Consider the following 25,789-nt stretch of genomic DNA (forward strand, 5'->3'; position numbering starts at 1 on the left):
GTGCCCAGTTCTACACAAGCTTATTATAATCCAAATTAATTTAGAAATTCCGGGGGGGGTGGGGGGTGGAACAATAATGCATAACTTTGAAATGCACATTAGACCATTCTGTATCTTGTTCATGTATTCCCTCATCATGGGAGGGAGATATTGCTGAACAAAGCCAACCTACCTGCAAACACATCCATTTGCAGCACACCAGTCGGTTTCTCTAAGTAAAATTTTAATCAAAAAAATCTGTGGTGCTTTTTAGCTAGTGAACAGAAGCTGAGTAACTTAACTAGTACCTTTCCAGGGAACAACTAACACATGGGGGGCGGGGGGGGGTTGCGCAGGTAAAAAGTAGGGTCAGTAAAACCCACACAACTTTCATGTTTGGCAAAATACATATTTTAACCGACTTTCTTCCCTCCCTTCAGTCCGCTCTTTTGTTTACTGAAGTGTCTCATTGTATTTATTACCCACATACAGAGGCTAGAGGGCAGGTCAATTTAAAGGACTATGTAGCTTAGTATTGTTCTGCAGATGAAAATGCTGCTGATGGTAGAACAAACAAATCTGAAGGTCACATACTTCAGCATAAAGCACATAAGCATAGGAGCACTAAAATAAGATTAAAATCCAAATGTGTGCACCACGTGCATGTGCAGCATGGCAATTGTCTACAGATCCAGGCTACACATGCCAGTGGTATCCCAAAAATCAGAAAAACAGTGGTACCACTGTGTAAAGTCCACGCACTGCCTCGCTCCAGGGTCCCAGGCATAAAAGCTGGCAGTACCGGAATATTGTCCACAAGCAGCAAAGTTCCTCATCCTCCCTCCCTGCCCATAGGACATGGGGACTACGTAGCTGATGCTGTAGAGTCAGATACAGAACAGGGATTCTCAACTTCTAGAAATCAGTTCATTAAAAGGTTGAAAAATTAAATACTGTAACTTATTAGGAAGTTAGCGCACTAGCTGCTTGTCTACAACAAAATTTTGAAGACTCCCTCTAAAACCACTGGGATTTGAAGTGCTATCCTGATCCTAAAAGTCTGACAAGTTAACACACTGGAAATCTCAAGTGCTCATAATTTGATGAAAAGTTTTGCTATGTTTTGAGATTACTCAGGTATCCAAAGGAAAAAAAAATATGTTGCCAACAATTCAAAAATATATACAAATTGAATAATTGCTCTTTACTCAGCACAATTCTTATTTATCATCTGTCCTTTAGTGTTAACTTCAGCAAAAGACCATCTACTACCCTTCTCTTCAGTAAGAGTTGCAGTCAATATTTAACCATCCATAACCTTTTACGACAGCTCACCTTGCTGCCCCTGAAGTCCACAGTTGTTTTGAATATAACCAATTGTTCTAAGGAAGACATCATAAATACTGACCACTCTTCATCACTGTTGTAATTAAATATATTGCTCAATTACCATTAGTTGAGGGGATTAAGGATAAACTCGGAACTTGGAAGAATTACCTTACGTAGTTAACAGCACTTCGCAATTCATGTGTTAGCTCATTTTAGGGCACAAGATGTGAAAACTGACTACAATAAGCTTTTGAAGATGTTACAGCATGAATATGAAAGTCCTTCCCTTCGAATGCAAGTGACAGCAACACAATGTCTTTCCATCTCAAAGAATACTCAGATTGGTTTCCTCATATAGGGCGTGACAAGTTCTGCAACTGCAGAAAGCGTTACAGGTTTTTCTACATCTTAAGCTTCAGCATTCAGTGAAAGACAACCAACACCCTGTCACTAGTTTCTATTCCTACCCTTACAAATACGACCGCTCCCGATGTACACAAGCCTGATAATTTTGTCACAAACATAGGTGTATATACCATGTGGTGGTTATTGTTACCTGCACCTTTTCCTTAACCAGGCTGAGAGCATCTCCTTTATACCTTCCTTTCTGTTTCACTCCTCCTTCCTTTCTGTGTCAGTGCTTTAACTCCCGCAGGACAGGTTTTAGCAACTCGCTCACTGTCAGATGGGGCTCTGCACTACAGCCCTCGCTTTCGTCCTGCAGATGCAATCAGGTTTGGCACAAGCAGCTCCTCCCTTTGGGAACGTGCAACCAACTCTGTATATATAGATCTTTCTGTGTCCCACATAATCTAGATTTATTAAGGTAACAGACACTTCCAGAATCTCCTCGATTCAGTGCAAAAGCCCTAAACACACTTCCATGTAACTACCTTTTACCTTTAAGGATTCATGCAGAGCTTGTCACTTAAATAAAAGCATCATTCCCACTGGTGAGCTTGATGCATCTTTATCCACATATAAGATGGTGTTGCTGGCAGTTACAATAGCATGTAAAGATGTTAAATCCAGGCTTCATACATCAAGCTGTTAATGCTTAGCATAAGGTTTTAGAAAAACCTATTAGCTTGAACAGATATCTAAAGTTGAATCTCAAAACCACTATGACTGGTACCCATGCTTAACCACAGCTGTAGCTGGACATCTCCATTTAGCCCTCTCTTCCCTGTACGGGGACTTGCTGGGGATATCTGTTTATCCCGATGAACCTGACAAAGTACATTCCCAGTGCCAGAGACAGGCTCACTGTTCTGTCACATTGTATCAGCGCAAAACACCGAGAAACTTCCATGGCCCAATTATGCTTCATTAAACTAAGCCTGTATTCTGTGTGTCAGGGAAAGAGATACCAAACCATCTCTGCCTCGTGTTTCCCAAAGGACAAAAAGAATCACTTCCTTAAACAGGGGAAAAAAAAAAAAAAAAAGGTTTATTTTGGAAAATTGTACAGAGAAGTGCCACAGGTGTTAGTCAGCTCTCAAGTAGATGCTAAAGTACTGCTTTGCCTCTGTTTCCCAACTGAGTAGTAAACCTAAAACAGCAGCCAAGCCTTTAAAAAGCCAGTGCCACAGTGATGAAGTGTGCCCCATTAACTATGCAGAAAAAGAAAATAAGACCCTTCACCTCCTACTTGGGGGGTTTGCTCTGAAAGAGTCGCTAGCAGCAGTGCATCACCACTTCGCTGCAAAGGCAAAAAGCACCAACAGGTCTACGTAGAAGACAAGACTGCTTTTATGCAGGTAATAGAACACGTAAGTTTTTTATTAAACAGAACAGTATTTGAGATAAAAGCTGTAACCAAGTAATAAAAATCCTTTCTAGGTCTATAGAGAAATGGTCCAAAGATATTTTGATTAGACCACTGTCAACCACTCAACTTTCTAGCACACTGCCCTTGGGGCTGTACGATCGTTTCCTGCATCTTGTCCTTTACAGCCAGAGAAAGATGGAGATGAGACTTTGCATAGTTAGATTCCAGAAGTTCAAATTCAGGAACTCCAGCATATTGCTTTATTGCTCATCTGTTCTGAGCATTAGAACAGCGCAAGATCAGCACAAGACCAAAACACACTGCAAGGCGAGGATAGAGAAGGGGCCACAGCACGCTAAGCGGGGAATCGCGACATGGGTGTCAAACACGTTCAGGCCGCGTTCACACATTGTGTTCTGACTGAACATGTTATCCTCTCCACTACCCGCTACTACCCAGCTACACTCCACCTTCCAATCTACCAACTCAGCTGCTCAGGTTATCGTACCCTAATCTATTTAAAATCAAGCCAGTTAGCTCAAGCACAGACTTACCGAGGGGGAAGCTTAAAGGGGAAATATTCCACTCACACTCCTTAGCTCATCTCCCACTCTACTGAGAGCAGCAAGAGAGAGACTAATTTGATGGAAGGGTGAAGGTGGCTAAAGCCTCTTCCCAGAGCTTTAACAAGCCACGACAGCCCTGCTGCCCCTGCAGCTGCAAAGGCACCTTGTTGCTAGGGCAGGCTGAGCTCCCAGGATCCCTCCCAGCACTCATCACCACGCACACTGCGGGCAAGGGATTGAGTTCTCTGGTTTGCATCACTGGGGTAATTTCCCACAGCTTAATCAGTTCATGGAGGTCTAGGTCCATTTTGACTGAAACTGTTGAGGTGAAACTCCCATGAGGTGCTGAGCCTCCAGCAGAGAAGTAGCCACAAGCACGCAGGGTTAAGGCTGAAAGAGGACGCGGTTACAGAGCCTACGTAAAGTCATGAGTTGGAAGAGAAAAACATCCAGATCTGAAATACTAAGCTGTGAATTAAAGAGTAAGGGGGGAATGGAGAGAAGCAAATATCAAAGACAGGCAGAATAGAGAAAAATTGCTAGAAATTAAGATCTTAGAAAATGCAGTCAAGTTGTATCTTTAATGTGATATCTGTCAAAGTAACCACTGCCAACACCTTAGAGCTAAAGAAAACCAAACCACCAAACTTTTTAATGTTCTGTTCATTTTTTGGTCAACTGAAAGGAAAGCAATCACCATTTCAGTAAGTTCCGAAGATTGATCACTTGCAAAGACAATGGTGAAGCAGATTCAGAAGGAAAAGAGTATTCCTTCCTAGAAAAACCTAGCAAAGGTTTCAGAAACAAGTGTTGTGATAGAAGTATTTAAGCCAATAAACTTGATAACTTAATGCTTAGAGTAGGTTGGATAGTTGCCCAAATCTTGCATTAAAAGAAAAAAACGTTACTACACAGACCTAAACCACTAGAATTCATTGGGAGAAAAAGGGAAGCAGGAAGTCACAGAGGGGAAGACAGGCACTATTATCAGACAGTCCTTTCCAGTCCCCAGGGATTTCAGTCCCTGAGCCTTAAGCACACACCAGATGCCAGCATTAAAACGCTGACCTGAGACAGCCTATGACTAAAGTACAGTACATCAGCAAATACTTAGCAAGCTTGACAATGGTCTCTCCAATTGTCCTCAGAAATGCCTTTGCAAAGGAAGAGTATCCAGTTAGCTTCCTGAGGTTAGTCACACAGTTTTTAAAAAGGCTCCCAACCTTTTATAAACAATCACACTCCTGGTAGCTATTCTTGTCCTTAGTTCCCAGCACAGAGCTGAGCTTTCGCAACCCACAAACCTATTACCCCATCAACTCCCCATGTCCTATCTTGACTAGACTGTTGTATTTCAGCAGCTGCCGGCTGGTGAGCTGAGAATTTTGGGCACCTTTAGTAATGGGTACACCCGCTTGTCAGCTAAAGACAGAGATCAAAATCTTCATAGACAAAACCAGAAATAAGCTAAGGTAAAGGCTTTTGGTTTTAGAAGCTCTGTAACATAAAGAGAGTGAGGTGAAACATTCAGAAGGAATAAAGTAAAAATGCTAAGGCTGAGAAACAAAGAAAGAAGTAAACATGCTGAAAGGAAGGGGCAGAGAAAACATGAGACCTGATTTTAAGAGCACAGAGGTATAAATATACCATGTTGCATTACAACTTATTTCTTTACGAAGAAAGGACATAGTCACCTCAGTAATAACAAAGCCCAAGGAAACACCTCTCCCTACACCAGAGAAAGTGAATTTAAGATGTAAAAGCATTTAATAAATTGGAATCAAACCAGCAGAGGTTGTTGTCCATTTTGGAGCAAAACCTACGTAAAAAGATATTCAGAACATTTCGTTAGCATTTCATTGGATTAATGGTGCCCAACACATTTTAGTTATCTTGAACTCTGAAAAACAGGATTCAATAAAAACCTGTGCCATTTCTATTGTGATAGTACCCGTAGGTTCCAACTAAAATAAACCAAAGCTCTGCAATCTCCCAGTACTCTGAAGTACTTCCAATTCAAAAGGATGTAAGACCTAAGTGGGCAGCACCAAGCTTTGTCACTTCTCATTTTGTTTAAATTTTGTTTTCAATAGATCCTGCTTTCTAAAGCAACTATTTAGTAACAAACATCATCATAAATACATTAAGATTTCAGTAAATATACGAATATTTTTAAGAGCTGCAGAAATGTTGCCACGCAATACTCCAGAGCTATATGCTGGTTGTGGTTCCAAGCCGCTTTCAGCAGCTGTCAATGTAACATACTCATCTTAAGACTGCTAAGTATTAAAGGTAACCAAATCAGACATCTGTGTTTGCTTTCCTGTTTCCCACACGTGATCTTTTGAACTAGGAACAGTCACAATTGCATTCCCCGCTGTTAGTGACGGTCTAAAAACAGCTGACCTTTCAAACAAAGGCAAAACAACCAGAGTAAGGAGAACTTTGCTCAATACTGGGGCTTCGGATTAGTCAGAATTATTCAAAGAACCTAGTGATTTCCTCACTGAAATAAGTGTATAGTTAGGCGGTAGGCATCCCTGCATGGGAAAGACAAGTTGCTGCTAAAAACCAAAGCACCACAAGTCCCTTTATGCTCTAGAGCCAACTTTAAAAGTGTGGCTTTTATTTATTTAATTTAACAAAGTCCAACTTGTCCCATCTTCATTAGCAAACACTGTTTTCAATAGCTATCAGTAAGTATGGCAGGGACTTCTTTTAACCATGAATCTCAGGAGGCGGCCAATTTTTGAAAGCATTTCTTCCTTTAACAGTACAAGTAAAACCAACACAGAAAACTCTGGGAGCAGTACTCAGACTGCAGTTTCACTTCTCTTTCTTTGAAGTTTGTTAGTGTGCTCTGAAGAATTGTCTTTGAAATATGTAAACGCAAACTCATATTTTCTTTTAAAACTTCTGAATATCTGAGAAAGCTATAAACTGACAATCATGTAATCAAACTAACATGGAAAAAGAGACACTTGGATGTGAATTAGAAACACTATGGAACAAACAAAGCCTGGCTGCAATGAACATTACCAATACAAACATCCAAGCATCACTGAATAAACTAAAACATCCAATAATTTTCCCAGTTGCTCGCAACAGGTAGTTTTCCATAGACCCACTTTTTACAGATACCCCGAATTCATCTTGGCATAACAACCTACCTCTGTATGTCTTGAATGAAGTGCATTGTATTCTTTCTTGAGTTCTGCCTCCCTCTCCTCGAGTCTGCTAACTGGAAGAAGAAAAATTAAAACAGGAGTTAAAATTAAATTCAGAGTTCTAGTAAATGAGACTGTGACTTGCCTAGGACTAGGCAACCAGATCAGAGATGAGAGCATTCTTAGTGAACAGCAGAGAGCAGGATAAAAAATATGTTGGTTTTTGTGTTTGTAAACTCTCATCACTTGAGCTTCCCAAGTACAGCAGCAGCAGCACAATCTTACAATGCGCAGTCCTCGTAAGAAGCCCGAGTACTGTTTTCCCTAGCTGACTGCCAGCCCAATGCGAGAGGGGTTTTACGTTCAAGGACAGCTTACTGCTCGCACCCATCCAGATCGTTTCACACGTGCACATGGGAAACATAGGAAGAGGCAGAAGCTGCGTCACATAGCTAGACTCTATGTCAGTTGAGAGCTGTGAGCTCCAGTTAAGGCTCTACATTGGTTTCCTAGAATATAACTACACATGATCTCCAGAGGTTTTAAACTAGGACAAACATAAACAAGGTATTTTTAAAATAGCTTTAAGTCTTATGTTGTGGTACAGAAATTAAGACTTCTGCTGACATTCATTCATATTTCACTGATTGTTAAGGCAACATATTCAGGGAAAGAAAGCATTTGAATATTTCTGTAGTTATTCCAAGAAATTAAAAACACACCTAGCAGATTCAGAAGAACTTGAGACAATAAATTCATATTAAGAGGAGATGAGCTGGAACAAACTATGCAATTAATTTGCAGAAAAACAAGAGCATTCAGAACTTTCTTCACACAGCTAATTCCTTCCATTCAAACAGGAAAAAAGAAATTTTGCTGCTTAGATGTGAATTCCACCTTTTTGTTTAGGTATTTTTGAGCACTATATTTATGCCATACAAGCATGTGTTTCAAGTTCTGTAACTGAGCTTCTTTTATTCTACTTACCATGTTTAAATACCCCTGGGAAACCTCAAATTTATAGTTACTTGTCTCTAGAGACTCACTGCCAAACACACATTATCTGAAGACAAATGCCAGCATCTTCTCTGCCATTCGCACATTTTTGTATTGCCAGCTGGGTCCTCCTAAAAAATATTTCTCAATATACCATTTCTTTCTGCTCCTTATATCTGTATTTTGGCACAATATTTTATCATAAGTACATTTAAGAAAAAAAAAAATCTTTGCCAGAGTCAAATGCTGGAACCGAAGTACATAATTGTCTGCTCACTCAAATCTGTGTAAACATTCACAGCTCCTAATCTAATCTCGTTCTTATAAGAGCATTAAGTTCCTCGACACAACCTTTTGCGCTCCACCTATAAATATGTTACCAAAAGTATTAAATCACATTTTATTTATACTAACGTGAGATTGAACACTTTCATTTCTGCACTGTTACTGGACTGGCCTAGAGTTCTTTGGGTCAAATAGCAGTAAGTGATGTACAAGTATTTCCAGCACAATAGATAAAAAGTATATTTTACAGCGCATTACATACATAAATATGTATTTTTGAGATGCAATGCAGGATACAAATAATATCTAATGAATCAAAGATTTTAGTTTATTATTATTAGGCAACAGATGTTTTAAGCCTCCTCATACATTTAAAGGGAGGTTATACAGAAGCTTGTGCTAAGTGACTACAGCAATGAGCCTCAGAATTTATAGTTACAAAGTGTGACACGACAAACGGAACTTTATCCAGTATCGCAGACTGACCAATATTCTAGCCAGCAGTAATTGCATTTTACAACAGCTGGCCGTCAGAGCCATCCTAGCAGTAACCAGTCGGTAGCTACAAGGCAGAGCTCAGCAGCTTTAGCTGCCCACACGCCATCCGGCACTGGCTGGGCTCACTTGTGACTCCGCCACCTCCAGCCTTCACATTATAGTTCCCGGCGTCTCTCCCTTCCCCGCAGACCAAGGGCCTGGTAACCTTTCTGCTGTGCTAGACCTGCTTTAGGACAGGCAAATAGCCTGGAAATCAGAAAGTGCAAACTGCATGACTAATCGGCTTCGTGTTTTGTGAAACCAACTCCCTCCCCTAGAAACGGTGTCCAAGCACCCTGCGAGAGGCGGGCAGCCCTGCCGCAGCTCTGCGCCCCTGCTGCCCCCCCCCGTGAAACACCCCGCTTCGTGCTGGATGGTGAAGTCGCAGTTCAACGTGGCCTCACGAGGAACCTGCAAAGAAACCACGGCAATGCACCCCGACATTGGTTGTTACGCTCATGTCTAGACAGTACGGCCAATACTGGCTCCTAGAGATTAATTTTATCTGGTGGATTCCGGAAAAAGTGCTTGACAGTGCATTTAATGAAAACGAGCGCCACATTAGGTGTTACAAACACGCTTCTTTCTTCATAGCTGCCCATAACCTACCTTCATGAAATCCACAAAAGTGTTTCCTGCTGTTATGGATACAACAAACACTTTTACAATGGCTGAGGTTCCATAGTGAAACACTCCATTTTCTCCTTCTACGGCCCAATTTCAAATAGTTCCTTAAATCGAGCCACAGAAGACAAATGTACATTGATACAGGTACTGAAGAGTCAAGGAGGATATCTTGATTATATGTCATAATTATGCTTGTTACTTACAAAGGTTAAAAAAACGAAGGCCCTAAAAGATGACATAATTGACATTCAGCACTTCCTTCTGAAAGTCATTTCCAGCTGTGTACCATTACAGTCCTGCAGCTGGAAGTTTCAGCCCTAAGCAGAGGTACACTGACTTTATATACCCACAACAGACACCACATTAACAGTCCTCAAAACAGGCTTTTCCAGTACCCGCAGGATGACACACAACACCAGAAATCTGTTCTAAATACACCTCCCATCAAAGAAAAGATCTTGACAAAACAACCAACAGAACATGCTTCCCTTTTCCAGTTACACACCGTGGAAGAGATCAGATACTCCTCATGACTTGAACACAGAAGACACTTGAACCTAGCGAAAAACCCCCAGGAGACTTTTGAGGAAGGCCATGAGATTCTGGCCCCAAAACCTTAGAGAAACTTATTAATTCACTATTAAAGCTCCACTCCCATCAGCAGTAACAGGAAACTAAATAGGAGACAAAAAAAAAAATGCCTTCCACTGGCACCCAGAAGTACATTTAAAACCAAATTGTTGCCAGTTCCATTTTATTCCACCAGCCCAGAAAAGAGTGGAAGTCTGGCACGACCCTATAACATCCCTCCAGGAGGAACGGAGCTGGGCACTGGCACTGCCCAACACACAGTGGGTCCGCAAAACAGCAACCAGACACAGCTCCCATCCATTTGGCTTTTAAGTAACAATAAAAAATAGCTCCTCTAATATTTCAGTCAGACTTTTTTCCACTAAAATGTCAAATTCTTAACAGGTAGATGGTAAAATCAGTTTGATGCTATACATCCTACAAGCAAAATATCCATTGTCTCTATTGTAAGATGTCTCTATAGAGCCATTATATCCTTGTTACATTGCAAGATATTACAGGTGCAAAATATAATACACGTCTAAAAAGTTCCACTACTCATGGTTGCAAGTCTACATGGAAAAAATTTTAAAGGTCTTTCAGCACAGCACCATGAGCATAAAATGCAAGTATTCTAGTATTTTCAGGCTGATGAGAAGGCATCCCACTGGAACACCACCACAAAGTCATGCCCAAGGCCTACCTGTAACCTTCTCAAGCACTGCCAATATCCTAACATGTTCAATGACCTGAAGTACCAGTCCTAATCAAAGCTCTCATATCAAACCAATCAAGCCTAAAAATGGGAGATTAAATATTACAGCAAACTGGAGAGAAGCCGCCGGATACTCTGCTCCTGACAGCATTACAAAGAATTAGGCAGCAGAGCTGCCCACCCTGCCTGTTCAAAAATCAGAGCTTACCTCCCAAGTCTGACGGCTTTTACCAAGTTTGGAACACCCTCCATCTGTATGTTGTCCTCTGCCTCAAACTGCTGATAAGCCTGAGGGGGAGAAAGAGAAACAGACCTGCTAGAACGCCAAATCCAACCGGTACGATGCCTTCAAGAGGCATTACAAGTTCCTGCTACACAAGCCAGGACAGAGATCCAGCTCATTAATGAGCCTTTCCTAGCACTAAGACTATCTGAAGCCTCTCCTTGAACAGCTTTCATCCAGCTCCATTCTTAGAAGCAGGTCCAATACCAAAGTTAAGCATAATCAATCCCATGACCCAATAGGACCTTACGACCTATGAAGTAGTTGCTGAAGAGCGCACGCATCAACCATGGACTGATACAGGGACTGAAGCTATCAAACAAGTATTTACCCTGAAAGCGATAAGACCTGGAAATAAGCAGCACAGAAAACGGATTTGTAAAACAAGCGATAAATTCGACTCCTTGGCAAGACCAACGTCTTCAAGTAGCTCTTACCACTGTGAACTACAGGTCTGATTTTCAGTTCAAGGAGAAGGGCACTTTCAATTATGAAGTAATTCAGCTCTCAAGAATGCTCTGTTGATAGCAAATAACACACACAGCTGCATGGTCTTATCCCTGACACTTCTGGACTATTCAAGTATCCGCTATGTCTCAGACACACAAAATCACTAATTTGTCACCACAAACCTGACATAAAAGTTTAAAAAAACCACTTCCTTAAACATTCTGCTACAGCCATTTAATATTAAGACAGCCATATGCCAGGATATCCCTCACAAAGGTTGAAATTGAAATGAACAGGCATATATACAAGCCAACTTCTACTCAAAATCAAGTTAAAAATAATTTGGATCCAGTACCAACTTCTCGCCTAGTCTCTGGCCAAAATCATGTTTCACTGAGAAAAGTTTTGATTGATTGGCTGTTTTGAAAACAGTGGGGTGCTTCATTTACACATTTGGCTATTGAAGCAAGTAACTTTCTGTGAAACTCCAACATGAAGTCAGCACGAACACAGAAGCTACAGCAGACTGGATTTGTTTTTTAAGCCAGGTAACCAGTGACAACTCAGGAATGTAAGATTCTAAAAGCCATTTAAAGCCATTTTCTTCATTGCTGCAACATTTACACCAATAGAATTATTCTAACAACCAAACTCCAGCATCTAAACCGCTAGCACAATACCTCCTTAATCCAAAAAAGTACATGAGCAGTTAATTATATGCCAATGGATTTCAACCTCCTCTCACCACTTTTGTTCAGGTGTATTAATAGATGAGTTTAAAGCAGGCCAATCACTGCTCTAATTTTCTACTCCATTTTATTTTAGCCTCCAGTCTTGTAGCATGACTTAGTGCAACCTCCTGAGCTAACTGTACCCTCTGCTCCATCTAGTGGACTACTGATTCCCACAACACAATGTAGAAACAGCAGGTACTCTTCTAGCTCCACAACAATAAAGCTGCCATGAAAGTAACTGAGAAATGCTTTAGTCAGAAACAAAGCCTTCCTCTCTGGTGCACTTTGATGCTCAGACTTCTCCTTATAGAAAGATTCTTCAAGTTTAGTAAATGATACCTGAGGCACAGTGTAGGGAAGGATGGGGGGAACCTGCCTTGTGAACAAAGCAACGTTGATGAGAAACAGCTGCATTGAGAAACGAGTGGCAAAGAGTAAGCTCCAAATTTGTTAGTCAAGAAATACAAGAAGCCAAGCTGTTCCATTCCTCCTTTGTTGGAAATAAGATTAGTTCTGCTGTTCTCAGTCTTTGAAAAACATGCAGAAGCAATCCAGACCCCCACTGAACAAACCTCAACTTTCCAACTTCTTTCAAGGATCTAATGAAAAAAACCTTTCCTCTATTCCTTAGAACAAACAGTACAGTTGATCCATACCCAGAAACAGAATTACCAAGAGATGTATTTCATACCAGTTTAGTTATTCACACCATCATGTGCCCAGATATACAAGTCACAAGTCACATTAAGCTTCACAGCTGAAAGTTCATATCAGAGTCTCCTTGTTCATCAGACAGGTCTGCGTTAAATTGCTGCGACAGCTCTATGCAGGTATATCTCAGGATATTGGATGCCTCCGGATTATACATCAAGAGGTTGTCTGTCTGGGTGCATGTTACAGTAATGCTGTATCTGGAGAGCCCAGACGAAAATAAAATCCAAATAACTTAATGTCTGCAGAAGATTCACAACAGAACCGGGTCTTGCATTTTCTCTTGAAACCAGCGAAAGCCACAGTTCTGTTTAGCTTCCGACGAAAACAAATCTGCGTGTTTTTAGGTCAGCTGCCAAAACGTTTGTCTCATATCCCAAATAAAACCTACAGCAAGCAATATCAATTGCTGCACCATGCCACCTGACACGGGAAATACAATCATCCCAACAGTTGCATCAACATTTGTGGCTCTGAAGACCAAGAGTTGCTTCTTGGGTTTTTTTTTGCCTGTATTACCAAAGTAGTTTTTTCCCCAAATATATCCAAACTTGAGCATAAATTACAAAGCTAAGGTTTGATAAAGTTATGAGGTATGGAAATACATCTGTGCCTTGGTTGTCCTGTCAAACGCATTGTGATACCTTGGTTGTACTTTAGCACTGGGCAGATCCAGAAAAGAAACCAGATCTTTCAACTCCCACAGCCTACCACCTCCATCAGAAAGCACGTTAACCATGCAGACATCGTGGTTTTCAGATTCTCTCATTAATAAGTTACTCTGAGAATGATTCCTCCAGAAAGCATACTCGAAAGCTGTTCCATTCCTGTGGTAAGTCAAAATACAAGACAGTCATCTTTTACTCCAAAATATTTAATTAACTTACAGCCTGTAATTAATAAATAGAACAGACATTCCCAAAAAGGGAGGCAAGGAAGGGAAATCAATTAAACCTCCGCAGCCCCCACAGAATTCAGTGGGGCATCACGTGTGCGCTGAAAGGCACTTACCCCTTTTGGTAACTGGAGACTGAGCAGTATCCAAAGCAGTATCATGTGCCCCCACGGCGCGTTGCTGGACAAGCGAGCTGCGTATTGCTATTACAAGTTTTTAACAGCTCCAAGTGCCCAGCTTTCCAGATTCAAGGTTGAAATGAGAAACATTCTAACGCCGAACACTGATTCCAAGCAGCGCTAGGGGTGCCACCACAGCAGAGACTTGAAATAATGGGAAAGTCAGATATATTCAAGCTCTTGTAAGAAGTGTTTAAGATTATATCAAAGACTGGTGTCTGCCTCAGACACATCACTGAATTGGAAGGGAAGGAGAAGAGAAGAATGTAAGCATTAAACTTTTATATCTTGAAGACCTGGCATTTCTACGCTTGGTGCACCTTCACAATATTCAGAGGTGCCCTCTGCTGTTGAGGAAAGAAAAAAAATCCATAGGATAGTCACAAAACCAAAAAGACATTTGCTCACACTCAGTAAGGGTTTGCTAAAGACCAACAGCAAGAGCTTCTGAAAATTCTGCCTGTACCAACATCGTCCCTAGACAAATCTCTATGAACTTTGTGGCATTTAACTTGCTGTAACTTCCACAAGCCACAGGGCTCCAGGAGCACTGACGCTGCCTTTCCTCCATTCCCTGCGCAGGCAGTGCTGACAGCCAACGCACACCAACGTGGGGGCAGAGGCAAACCACGGGAAGTTACAGAGAAGAGCAGCAGTGCAAAATGAGACCAGGAGGCGGGTCACAGGCCGAAGAGCCACACCACTGCAGCACATTCCCACACTCAAATAGAAGTGGCAAATCCTTACGCCCCTGCTCTCCTTTAAGCAGCTGTACGGTTTACCAAGATATCCCAGGATAAAACACATCACACCATCTTTTGGCAGCAAACTTGACTTCGGCAACCACCACAGCCCACCTAATACCAGGACCAAGTGCTATATATCATGCAAGAGTGGTCACTCCTTGTGCATCTGCCCCCACCATTCAGGATTTCATCATCTACTGGGGCTCACAATCCTCTCAGCAGTGCCACCAGGTCACGGTGCCATCGCTCCCTCTTTCCATTTCCTCTTATGAAAGAGCAGAGTACGGTAGCTCACGCGTCTAGGAGAGAGCTGACAGCAACTGTTTAAATTTGTAAAGCAGGGGGAAAAAGTCAGTGAACCACAGGAACTCTGTAACTGGTTGACACAAAATAACCTGCTTATTTCACTTCTGTAATTTCAAACGGCAGCTTTATGCCAACCCAGCTGGGTGAATACGTGGCTATGAATGTAATCCCACATGGTAAGTGCAAAGGAATATTTTTCTCTTTTTTAGTGTGGTGATCACTAAGAGGGCGAAAACAAGCCCTTATAATTCAGGACATAACAAAACCATGGCTTCTTGAGCAATTTTAACTGGCATGCAGGATGAAGCACATACAATCACACTGAACCCTACCATGTAACTTAAAAGCTACCCTCTCCCAGGGCTAGCTAGTCTTCATTAAACGCTCAGGATGGATGGTGTTCAAGGGAACAAGTTGAAACTCTTTAGAGGACAAAACTTGTCCTCACACACCTTGCTTATTTGAGAAAAACCACATATAGCACAAGAAGTACCCTACAAGAGCCACATGTAGTTGAAGTGCCACATGCGACCAGGTCTTACCTGTTTTCTATCCTAAACTATTAATCTTATCATAAACTGATGTTGCTACCTCGGACTCTACACCCTGACACAAAAGAGCAAAGCCACGTTTTATTTGCTTACTTGCTCTGTGCCAGGCATTTCACAGAATGCCAGGTTGGAAGGGACCTCAGGGATCATCTAGTCCAACCTTTCTGGGAAGAGCAGAGTCTAAACAAGATGGCCCAGCACCCCGTCCAGACGACTCTTAAAGGTGTCCAACATGGCCAGGTCAACCCCTTCCCTGGGGAGATTATTCCAATGGTGACTATCCTCACTGTGAAAAATTTCCCTCTGATGTCCAATCGGAATCTCCCCAAGAGCAACTTGTGTCCGTTCCCCCTTGTCCTCTCCATGGGACTCCATGTAAAAAGGGAGTCTCCATCTTCTCTGTAGCTCCCCCTTAAGTACTGGTATGTGGGGATGAGATCCCCTCTGAGCCTCCTTTTCTCAAGGCTGAACAAACCCAGCTCTCCCAGCCTATCCTCGTATGGCAGCTTCCCAGTCCTTTGATTGGGAATTTGCAGTTCCCATTATCAATGATAACAATATCACTATTTTGAATGTTGATGTGGCAACAGTTGGCAATACCACAGACTAATTTACATTATAGGACGTAGAAGAGAAAAAGAATTATCACTAGAAGGCTTGTAGCCACATCCAGTGAATTGAAGTGACACAATGGTATCTTTGGTATCGTAGGACGTACAAGTCACCTTGCCTACAAAACAGAAAACAAGATAATGCAGTAGAGTCAGGCTACTTCAAGAATATGTACACTAGTATGGTTTTTCACACCCTAGAAATTTACATCACTAAAAACAGTTCACTTGCGTAATATCCATTAGGTGTTCAGCAACTGTGTTTACATCCCCTTTGATCTTGCTCTGCATCAGTGGCATGTCAAATCTTCCTAACAGTCTTTCATGTTGTCCCAGACAAGTTATCAACCCAAATCACAAGCAAAACAATGTTCAACACAGCTCTCTCATTCCCCCAAAGTTATATTTTTGCTATCAGAGAAGGTTTTTCCCCAATAAAAAGATGTTGGAACTGTTTAAGAGTCGGTGATCCAACAGCAGAACCGTATGCTGTTACGATAACTGTTTCAACAACACTATTTCTTACAAAAAAAATAGTTCTGGCCAACACCCAGTGGTTCTACACGAGCAATTTTCTCATGCAAATACTTTAATTAGTATGATATATGCACAGTGCAATTAAAAGCTTAAATATTTTTTTGAAGGCATAATATTCAAGGAAAAAAAATAATGTCACACAGAATCATAGAACAATATAAAATGGCATTATGTGCAGCAGCATATAAGCACAATTTCTATAAGAGAAATTCCAGATGTAATGCCACACACGTTGCCAGGAATCCAAATCAATTTTCTTTTCTTCGCAACTAATTTGAACTTTTTATTGTATTAACAGAAGAAGTAATGGCACATGTGATGTGATGCAATCTTGATGCCATAATCTTGTCAGAGTACAGGGTTTCCCATTAACAAGTTGTCTGGGCTGTGGGCTTAGAGCACAGGCCTTCTGGAAACAGTGTCCTTTGTTATCAAAACTGACCACTCAACTCTCATTCCAATGTTTTCTTTTCCCTTCTGCTGCTGCTTTAAACAGACACTCATTTCCATTCACAAGAATCACAGTACTTCTGATACAAGACTCTACAATATGCTTTACAATTATCCATTTTAGCTTGACTTGATCTATAAAGATAGACTCCTGGAAATCAATCATCCTGGTTTTCACTAGAAAAGACTGCTTGAAGTGTTCCTCCACTGCTGCCTGTAAAGAATCCGAGAATATTTTAACTGCAACAGACCTGAAGCAGCACACGCCTCTAAGATTTGCCAAGAGCATTCTAAACCATTCAAATTTCAGAAGGATTCAGCTCTGCGTGTCACCTACATTAACGTTAACACTACTGCACTAATGCTTCTACCCAGCCATAGAGTCACTCATGCCACTGAAAATTAAACTTAACAGGAAGACTATTATACCTGAAGTGGAAAGAGATCTATAACTTGTTGCATTATGGGCAAGAAAGGTGGCCGAGTAGAAATAAAGGAAGAAAGAGTAGCGAAAAGGGGTTATTTTGACAACCAGCACTCTGCTTTTAGAATCTGATCTTATCTCAACCTTATCAGGCTCGATACAGTCTTACTTCACGTTTCTGCGTGGCCCAGCAATAAAAGCTGTATATTAACTGACAGACACACTAGCCGTATGTCAACAGAAGTTAGCTTAGAAGCTTGACAAAACATTCACATTAATTCATATCGCTCATTATTTCTACACTGTGCTAAAAAGGTTAAATGAAAAGAGGAATCATAACCTTTTTTGTGTGTTTAACAGACACACAGCCAAAAAAGAATTAATCCATAGCTGGTAGCATTGGTCTTTCATCTTCAATTTAAGACTGCAGGGTGGGGGAGATGAAATGAGATGATTTCTGTGGGTTTGAGTATTTTTTTTTCCCTCTACCCTTTACCCAATTAGAAGCAGAAAAACTGGTGATGGAGTTTCATTCAATGACTACGTACCAGGATAAGAAGCAGTCCAGCAGGATGCCTAAGCTACAATATATTCACATGGTAACTTTCAGGATTTCAGGAAAACCAATCATTGCTATCTTTTTCTACAACTTACACAAGTTTTTGTAAATTACACAGACCACCTCTAAAAGCAGAAGTGTTCTTCCTTAACTCCTTTCCTGTAAAAACTAAATGCCTCAGAGAAATAAATAATTCAACGGAAATTATACAAAAGCTAATGAGAATCAGCATCAATGGTATTCTCATCCCAGTAGTGCTTCTAAACCTGAAGATTATGTTTAATTTTAGCACAGACAACTGTTTAATGGGAAGAATATTAGCTTATTTTACAATCACTAACAAGGGAACATGTTCTAAATATCTTCTGAAAAAGTTGCTAAACATGAAAACAGCATTGTCTAAAAGGATACCAGAAGATTCAGATTACGAGTCACAAGCTTGTATCTGATTTGTTTGCCTCAATTCTAAGGAGAACAAACTTGAACAAGAGTTAAACCTAGTTATCTGTCAAAATACAGGAATATGACAACACAGATATTTACTATATGTATTATTGTTTTACAGAAAGGAATTTAAAATGTACAACTATCACTTAAAGGGAGAGCAACATATTTCACCTACTTTGATCAGCATAGTTTTTTGCTTTTAGTTCAAGCTGTCGAGTTTGTGATTCTAGTGCTTCCACTCTGGTCTGCAAGTCCTTTTTCTCTTGTTCTTGAGAATCTTCAAACTCGATGAATTTCTAAATAAATAAAAAAAAGTGAAGTTAGATTCAACAATTAATTATGGATATTTTTTAAAAAGCCTAAGCAAAGTTCTTTCTCTGAAGAGAAAGACCAGATATCCAGTCATTCCTAGATCTGATATTAAAAAGGCTTTCACTAAAAGCACCATGTAGGAAACACAGCAGCCCTACACAGCAAGGAAGGGTGCAAGCAGGTTTCCAAAACAAGGACACTATTTTAGTCCAGTGTCCATCAGTTAAGCATCCCACCTAAGTTGCTCTGTGTAATCACTACCAACTAAGTGCCAACTACTTCAGATGAGCCTGCTTGGGACTAACATAAATATGAATTATTTCATTCTTTCCTAACTTCATACACTTGCCTGCCAACACTGCACGTGAATGCAGAGAGTCTTGGTATCCCTAGATCTGATGGAGCGTCGGTGAAGCACACCTTCACCTGTAAGCCATGAAGGTACAACACTGCAGAGGGGCACACCAGCAATAGTGCCAACCAAAATGACATGCTATCTTTTCATTCCCACCCAGTTTCTGTTATCATTTCCTAAGTTATAAAATGCTCACAGTCTTCACCAAACACTTAACCACCTCCTACAATCACCTCCTACAATCTGTCAACTGCATAGGAAACTATTTATGGGCACTCTACAACTGTGCTGATCACCATCACCTCCTGCTGCCTTGCTTTACCAACTGTGCGTCTCACAATATTCTGGAGTTCACCGACATGCGTATCAGTGTTTACATTTTAGAACATTAAAGTTACCAATTCAGCACAATAGCAGTTTTTAAAGCATAGTTTTTGCTACTTATCTTAAGCAAAAACGTAAGAAATTCAGCGTGTACTGGTAGCACAAAGAATACTTCTAACAGCCAAAGATGTCTTAGGCCATGGAGTACTCTCTGTTCTGCATTGCAAAGAGAAGGCAAGGCCACAAACACAAGTTACACAGAAGGCTCATCATACAGGGAGGAAAAGCGTACCAGAAGCCATTGCAGAGAAAAACACCAAACATCCAAGACAGCTAAAGGGTCAGAAAGCAAGCACCAGCTGGGTACCACATGGAAGCAGAGAGACAGAGGAAGCAGCAACTTAAAAATAGTAACGGTATAGGTGATTTGAATGTAGTTTTTTCCCCATGTACCGCTAGGACAACTTAATGGGAAGAAGACTTCAAATGCTCACACATCAACTTTTTCAAAGCTACTACTAAGTTTTAGCCAATGTGTTTTATAGCTTTTGTAAAAGCAGAAACTTGTATCCCTATGAAAAGAGCTTCAGTGTATCAGGGCCATCAGAAGTTTTGCTTAAAAATTACTTCAGACGCAGAAATGCATCAAAATCTATGAAGTGGAACAAGAGTTCCTTTGAGACAAGCCCTCCGCAGCTATCACAGGACTGGGCATGGTGTTCATATGACTGTGCTTGAAGCTGAATCATGACACAATTGAGAAAGAGCAGATGCTAGCCCAGGTAGCACTGCTTTGGGTTCTGCGATTTAAAATGAGTTCTCCCCCGTCAAAAAGACAGATGGGCTAAAGTCTTTCTACCCCCTCAAAGTTTGGGAATATTAATTTGCTGAAAAAAATTCAAACTTTAAACTGTGTCATGTCTCCTTTGTAGTAAATGATACAAGACTTCTGCCCCTTTTATATGAAGGATTCAAGTTCTGTCTAGCAGCTCCTCAGCAGACTCCCTTTTAAAAAGGGCTTCAAAGTTTGACACAAATCTGGCACTGGGGCTAAAGAGCAACATGGTTAGTTAAACTAAACATGGGAAAACATGAAAGAAAAATTATAAAACTATAACATCTTTGTTTATTTGCTTCTCTGATGACTTCCCAAAGTCAGATGTGTCTCATAACTTGCAAAAGGCCAGTGACAATTATACTTTTGAACAAACAGCCGTTCAGAGCCATCACTGTCATTGTTACTCATGAACTAAAGATAGATATCATTTTGTATTTCCTCTCAAGTTCTTCAACTGCAACTATTATAAGTGGTTTCTTATTAAACGATTTGGTTATTTTCCACTAGTTTACCTTAATTTTGTTGAAGTTAAAATGTAAGTTACATCTCTTCAAAGCATTTCTAGAATTAGAACAGGGCAGGTTTTTTTTACTCTGCTGAAAACTTTATCTGATCAAATCATAGGTCAAGCACTTGAGGCTTTGAATGTTTTTATTTGGCTTCATCTCTCCATCCAGTGACAATATTAATACAGGCAGAGCCCTGGGAGATGGATCACCTCATCCTGACTAAGCCTGTATGACTATGATGGAAGGACTAGTCAGATAAACCACCACAGCAGCCAAGGATAGGCCGAGCACCCATAGTAAAAGGCTTTTTTTTTTTTTTTAATTTACATCGACAGCACATTCAAATACTGCACGTCATCTGCATTGTTTAAACTAAATGCAGCAACATACGTAGGAACATCTTAGCCACTCAGTACGTGGATGCTGGACATTCTCTTATTTTAACCCAAGCTACTGGTTACACAAAATAACAAGGCAGATATGAGGAAAGCTAGACTGTTCTTTTTATTTTAAGTGACATCCTGTCTGGGCCACAAATCTGTATCTTACAACTCTAAGAAGAAGTGAGGGATTTTTTTGGGTTAGGATTTTTTTTGGGTTTGGTTTTTGGGTTGGGTTTTTTTTTTGAGGAACAAGCTGAGGGACACTTTCGAACACTTCAACACTTTGTGTCCAAAAAACATGTAGACGTGGCACCTGGGGACATGGTTTAGAAGTCCTGATGGTCTTGGGTTGGCGGTTGGACTTGATGACCTTCAAGGTCTTTTCCAGTCTTAAAGATTCTATGATGCCAACACATCTTTAAAACAATCAGACTGAATACCACAAGACTACAGAAGACACAGCTAGACCAGTCCTTAAAAGGTCATCTTGTTTCAGGGCTCCGATGCTCAGTGTTGATGGCTGGATCCTAATTTTGATTAGGATATAATGAGGTATAAGCACAGGATATGATGCATGCCTCCTTACTGCATGTGCCTACTGCTGAAATCCGAGCCTGTGATACCTTCGTAAACTATGTTTGGCAACTCCCATTTAATCCTTCCCATTTTCTCCAGGCAGTATCAACTATGTCATTTCGGACAAACATTTGTCTAACCTGTTCTTAAAGACCTCCAATAAAAAGTACGAAAAATACTTCACAAATAAGATTCAGAAGTCTTTATGTAACCAATTTTAAATCTACTTAAAGTTTACAGCCATAATTATTGCAATAAACATGAACTCGGACTACACAAGGGAACGGCACAGCACACACAGTTGGAGCCCTCTCACACACACAACCGTTTAATCACTTCGTAATACAGCACAAGTGAAACGTTTTTTCCTACATTTATGTCATCTTGTTTCCTTATATTTTAACTTGTTTTCCTGTTACACGATCCACGTGCAATACTAAGCATATCTGGTGTCAGGGTTCCACCTACTTGGCAGTCTTTATTAGCCTAAGACAGGTACTTCAGTAACTTTTATTGCGATGATGCCAGCTTTTCAGCCGATGGCACGTTATTCCTGGAGTAGGTAGAGAAAATTACCTACAAAGCCCGCTCTGCTGGACTAGGGGTAGAGAAAAAAAATATGTAACTGAAAACAGCCTAGTAACTTTTATACTATTTTAGCAAGCTTTCTGTATAATGTATCTCAGTTTTGCTCTGGTATAAATTAAAAATACTTAAACTCTTACTGCAGAGCGTTTACTTAACATACAATCCTCAGGAAGAAAGTTAACTTTGGGAACATTAAGAAAAGGCAGCCATCAAGTTCATGCTATTACTTAAACTAATTTTCATGGTGGTAAGCCCTTTTTCATGGTGGCAAAAGTCGCAACCATGTATTGAACATCAGATTTCAAGACACTTAATCCCCCCAACAGCAGAAAAGCTAACAGATACATTAGACAGCTTGGCGTGGTTAAAGGAGTAGATTTTTACCGTTTCCAGGTCCACACAAAACCGCCCAGGTATGGAGCATTATACTTCTACAGAAGTAAAACCTATTAGCTTATAAAATAGCAGAACCCCAAATCCTTCTTCCTCTCCCACTTCTTTGTGGCAGGGCATGCTGCCTAACATTCACTAAGTGGGAAGATAAGTTATGCAGAACTGTACGAACAGCAGAATAGCTGGTTCCTCTATTTCTTCAGCTATATCACAAAACATACCACGTTAAGAGTCAGACAAGTGACTTCGCAGCAATTAAGGAGATCATGGCTGTTACCCAGAGGACTGAGAAGTAGGCCCAGAACTTCTGAAATAATTTTTTTTTTAAAAAAAGTCACTTTATCAAGTCCACAGGCAACAACTTTCAAGATGTTTCTTTAGTAACGCTTCTTAAGGAAAGGAAATAAAGGAGGCAAATTAGGACAGTGGTGTAGACATTCCTATTCAAATAGTAAACCATTAATATTCATCAAGATACTACTGCAATTAAGAATTCCTACAAGAGCAAGCAGAAAGTAAAAGAAGATATGCTAATTCTTCAGGACAGCCAGAACAGATGACACAGAATATTAAACTCAGTAGCTCAAAATTCGCCATTTTGCTATCAGATTACAGAAGCAACCTCCACAACCAAAGAAACGCACTAAGCCAGTAACTTGTTACCCAAGAAAAACACATGCCCTGTTTTCGTTTCAACCACGCTGCACCCATCGGATCATCTCAATGTTCCAAAAAAACAGTTGGAACAACCAAGTCTGAAAAGAACACATTCCCCTCACGAGCACACCACGCTTTATCTGGACAGACATTTTCACATACATACAACGCCACTGACCTCAGCACGTGCCAAAAAGGTGACCTTTGCTCTCACAATTGAAAATATGGTCTTTGATCTAATTGCATTTTGGAAAGCATCAGTAAGCTGTCTTGCAGCCTGGGTACTAGTTTTTAGACTGCATAATCCTTGTCCCTCAAGTTAATTTATCATGACGCAAAGAAATGGAGATCGCAATGAAGTACATCACCACCACAGGTATGTACAGCTCCTGGAGAGCGCAGTAGCACAGTTAACACTGTACTCTATTTCGTCATATTGTTATGGTTTTTGTTCTGCTGCCCAAGGCCTGCTTTTTTCTACCTGGCAAACACTGCTTGTGTTTCAAGCCTGAATGATTTTCTTATTAATTTGTTCAGAAAACATTTATCAGTCCCTTCCCTCTTACTCTTTTAATAAAAATAAATTATGTTTTTTTAAAAAGCCTTTCACGTGCAGCTCGTATCAGAACTAGTGATTAAGTCTTTATGGCAGGAGTCCCCAGACTGAAGTCCATAAAGCATCATAAAACAGCTACATCTTTGACAAGGAGGACGAATGGTCCATTGGTCCAAGAGTTTGGGGGATGCCGTTCACACATGACTTTGTAGCAAACTACTGAAGCCCTGGAACAATCTGCAGACAATGTTTTTCACTCTATTATAACCATAACGTATACAAATACTGCTAACAGGGCTACCGTTTTCCAAATTAAGTTTTCATTGTCAATATTGTTTTCACCCTCGGTCTCATTACTTTTCCGATCTCTTGAAAATTCAGAAAGTAAGCACAACGACAGAGATAAGCACAGGACATGAAATCTGGAAATAGACTTCTAAGATGGCTTGTTCCACTACAGATAATACTGTCAATCCAATTTCCTACAGGAGTTTGGCAAGACAATGAGCTGGAGGAAGTTATCCTGCGCAGCCGCTTCCTATTGTATTGCTTTATAATCTCGCACGCTCCACGGGCTTATTTATTCTGAAGCGATTCTCAGACGTTTTTATTTCCATTTTTGTAGTAAGTCAGAGTTTATGCTACTGAACAGTCCGCACCACCTGTTGCTGACTGCAGCTTTTAGGTACCAACTCTGAAGAACCACAGTCTAGGCAGCACGGGTTTTTTTTTTTTCTTTCTGTGATGCCTCCTTGCTATTTTTTATAAACAGCCAACAGAACTGATCTGAACGGGCCTATCCGCCTCCTGCCCCGGGCGGGACCCGGCGGGAAAGCGACGGAGCGGCGCGGTCAGGGCACGGTTCCGTGTTCGCCGGGCACGGCAGCGCTGCCCTTCTCCTCTGGACCTGGTGACTGGGACAGCGGCGCTTCAGGGGGGTTATTTAGGAGTCCCGCAAGAGGGGGAGGAGCGGCCACCGACCGGAGCCCCGCCGCCAGCTGCCGCCACACACCACAGGGCACTCCGAGGCGGCGGAGGCCGAGCGAGCGGGGCAAGCAGGGACGGAGCGCTCCCGGCCTTCCCTCCCTCCCTCCGGGAACACGCCGCGACCTGAACTCGCCGCCCGGTGGCTCCGGGCCCCCAGGCAGGACCCGACCCCTCCCGACCTCCTGTGGCCTCCCTCGGTGGGAGCCGGCGGGACCCACGGCCGGGCCCCGGTGCCGCAACACCCCGCCCTCGGCGCCCCGAGGGAGGCGGCCCGGCCGCCGCCGTTGAGGGCAGGAAGCCCCCCCGCCCCCGCGGAGGAAGGCCGGAGCCGCCGCCCGCCTCGGGAACGGGCCCCCGCCCTCCACCGGCCCCGCCGCCGCCTCAGCCCCCGGGCCCGGCGCCCGCCCTCACCTCCTCGGCCTGCTTGCGCAGCGCCTTCTCCCGCTCGTACTGCGTGAGGAGCTGCTCGTTGTCGTCCCGCAGCAGCTCCAGCTCCACGCTGGTCTCCTGGCTGTGAGCGCACACCGAGTCCAGGTTCTCCAGGACGGCCACCACCAGCGGCATCAGCTCGGCCACCACCTCCTCGTCGTAGCGCCCGATCAGCCGCTCGAACTCGCGGTAGATGGAGCCCGCCAGCCCCGACACCCGCTCCGACATCATGGCGGGGCCGGGGCCACCGGGGTCCTCCTGGTACACCACGCCGTCCGCCAGCTCCATGGCTGCCGGCGAGCACCTTCCCTCCCGGGGCCCGGCGGGGCGGCAGCGGCTCGGGGCGCTCCCGGCGGCGCCTCCTCTTCCTCCTCCTCCCTCTGCGGCGGGGCCTCGCCTGCAGCCCGGGGCGGGGCGGAGCGGCCCTGGCGCACGGCAGTGACCTCACCCGCCGCGA

General features: G+C 42.1%; 1 protein-coding gene across 3 annotated transcripts in view; it reads right to left on the bottom strand.

Annotated features, from left to right (window-relative positions):
• SPAG9 (sperm associated antigen 9) overlaps positions 1–25,759 on the bottom strand; it is a 67,553-nt gene extending 41,794 nt beyond the window's left edge. For all 3 annotated transcript variants that reach the window (XM_064467375.1, XM_064467374.1, XM_064467373.1), the window contains exons 1-3: positions 25,315–25,759; positions 18,601–18,721; positions 6,816–6,886 (exon numbers count right to left, since the gene is read on the bottom strand). In XM_064467375.1, coding sequence (XP_064323445.1) covers positions 6,816–6,886; positions 18,601–18,721; positions 25,315–25,620 — 498 coding nt within the window. In that variant the 5' untranslated portion in view covers positions 25,621–25,759. The remainder of the gene's footprint in view (positions 1–6,815; positions 6,887–18,600; positions 18,722–25,314) is intronic.
• Between the last annotated feature and the right edge of the window lie 30 nt (positions 25,760–25,789).

Source organism: Phalacrocorax carbo, chromosome 16, assembly GCF_963921805.1.
Source record: "Phalacrocorax carbo chromosome 16, bPhaCar2.1, whole genome shotgun sequence".
Taxonomy (NCBI): Eukaryota; Metazoa; Chordata; class Aves; order Suliformes; family Phalacrocoracidae; genus Phalacrocorax; species Phalacrocorax carbo.